Source organism: Sinocyclocheilus rhinocerous, unplaced genomic scaffold (genome assembly GCF_001515625.1).
Source record: "Sinocyclocheilus rhinocerous isolate Xijiao unplaced genomic scaffold, SAMN03320098_v1.1 scaffold329, whole genome shotgun sequence".
Taxonomy (NCBI): Eukaryota; Metazoa; Chordata; class Actinopteri; order Cypriniformes; family Cyprinidae; genus Sinocyclocheilus; species Sinocyclocheilus rhinocerous.
This window is the reverse complement of record NW_015652820.1, coordinates 172,798-174,776: the sequence shown is the minus strand read 5'-3', so window position 1 is coordinate 174,776 and position 1,979 is coordinate 172,798. Positions and strand designations below refer to the sequence as shown.

The following is a 1,979-nucleotide window of genomic DNA, read 5'->3' as shown; positions in this document are numbered from 1 at the left end:
ATAGTGATGTAGATATGTGGGGGTGTGTTAGAACGAGCCGTTTTAGGTAGGCGTGGTTGACTCTTAACTTTTATAAAGAATATCTCTTTGGATTTGAGACTTTAGTCTTTGCAACTTTACAGATCTTCTTTATGCACCAAGAGCTTGTAACACTCCAAAGTGAAAGGAAAAATTGAAATCGCATCATATGACCCCTTTAATGTTCTGCTTGAGCAGATGAAAATTGTAACTTAATGACAACCAGAAAACGAACATTTTTGTCTTCATTGGGATTAGGGTTGAATGCTTACAGACATTTTGCTCTGTTTTGTTTGGGTTTAGGAAATACAATAAAATAAATTCCATTGCCCATCCTCTCAGGATGCCTGAAATCAGTGTTACAAGTACCCCAGGCACATCGTTTTTCCATTTTTGTAGCATAAACACCATCAAACCGATGAAAGCTTCGGATCTTCCAATGTTTCTCTATGGCGCTGAAACCTAATGATGTCCGAGTTCCGCTCCCCGTGCAACTGATACTCGACTGCCATTGGCTCATCTGTGTTCGAGGGGAGGGGCTTACGGATAGGTCAATTCTAGAAAGGATTCTGCTCCTGTTTCTCCCATGCTTCTAGAGAATTCCTCAGCAGGTCGAGCTGGAGAACTCTGACCTTTCAGTAAGGCTGTGAAGTGCAGAATGTTGATGAGCGTAACCAGCAGATTTCCTTTCATAAGGTCTGAACTGCCTTTTACTGCTGCTCAGAGGGAGTCGGCCGTCTCACTGCTGTACGAAGGCGCTCTTTACATGGGAAAATGTCAGAGCTGCATTTAGACTTCCACTCCCCTGTTGTTTTACACGGTCTGAAATATGTATAGTGTTCAGTCAATGTCTTGGAGTTTACCATACATTTTTATTTTTTTTTGGTTCTTGTCAGAATGCATTTCCATTTCTCCCCTCCGAATCATCTCTGCTATCTCCATCGATAAAAAGAGCCTTCATTTTTCTCACTCTTTCACACCTCTTTGTTTTTTAGCTTTGTAAGCTCCTGGCCGAGGAAAAGGACACCATTAGAAGGGAATACTGGAATTACGTGTCCCGTTCACTGCAGAACACATATGGCTCAGGTGACCCCGTTTCCTCCTCCTCTGACCCGCCACCTCCTCCCTCGTCCCAGCAGCCCGACATGGAGGCCAGTGACCCTTGAGGAGAAACGCAGGCCTGGACACATGCTTAGACAGAGAAATTCTGAGACATGATAGACTCTTTATCTTTGTATGAGTGCTTGCGTGTGCAGGCTTTAACAGCAGCGCTTGTAAGTCAGAACGGTGTAAAACTCCAAGTAGCCATATGCTTAAACACGCTCAGAGTGAACTGTACAGTGAATAAAATGGACTGTGGGAGTTTGGCAGTTAATCATACCAGTCATACTTATGTTTTAGACTAGCATCTAAGTTTTCCGAGGTTAAAAGTGTCATTTATCAAAGCGAATACATTGCCGACATGCTTCAGGTGTAGTCAGAAACCTTTCTTGCCAAAGCATCTTCTGGTCTGTGTTACCAAACTCTGCTCAGACTGTGACTGTACACGCTTTTTTTCGAATGTTCAGAAATAATAATGGATAATGCTAAAGCTGATTGACTTATTTTCTTTGTCTTACATTTCCTGGTTGAAATAGGATCTAAAAAGTGACTTGTTACTAGAAGGCTGTTGTCAAGTGTTGTCTAAAGTGTTTGATTTATAAGCAGGTTTCAGATTTCAATGCCATTTTTAGCAGATACTTAACCAATACTATACTTCATTTTTTACATTGTTTTATTCTGTGACAGAAACAGGCCTCCTAGCTCATTGCTTTGCTGTCAGGACAGTACAGGTATGAGAAAGTCTGTCCTTTATAGCTTCCAGTGAAGGATATTTCTACTTCATTAACATAAGCTACTGTTTGCTATTATGAGTCATTTTTTGTTACTAAGCACAGGCTGTATTTACTCTGACTTCAGCA

At 41.4% G+C, this 1,979-nt stretch overlaps 1 protein-coding gene across 1 annotated transcript in view; it reads left to right on the top strand.

Moving 5' to 3' along the window:
- LOC107715177 (protein farnesyltransferase/geranylgeranyltransferase type-1 subunit alpha-like) overlaps positions 1–1,621 on the top strand; it is a 17,920-nt gene extending 16,299 nt beyond the window's left edge. The window contains exon 9 of the mRNA XM_016521237.1: positions 1,014–1,621. Coding sequence (XP_016376723.1) covers positions 1,014–1,184 — 171 coding nt within the window. The 3' untranslated portion in view covers positions 1,185–1,621. The remainder of the gene's footprint in view (positions 1–1,013) is intronic.
- Positions 1,622–1,979: the final 358 nt, after the last annotated feature.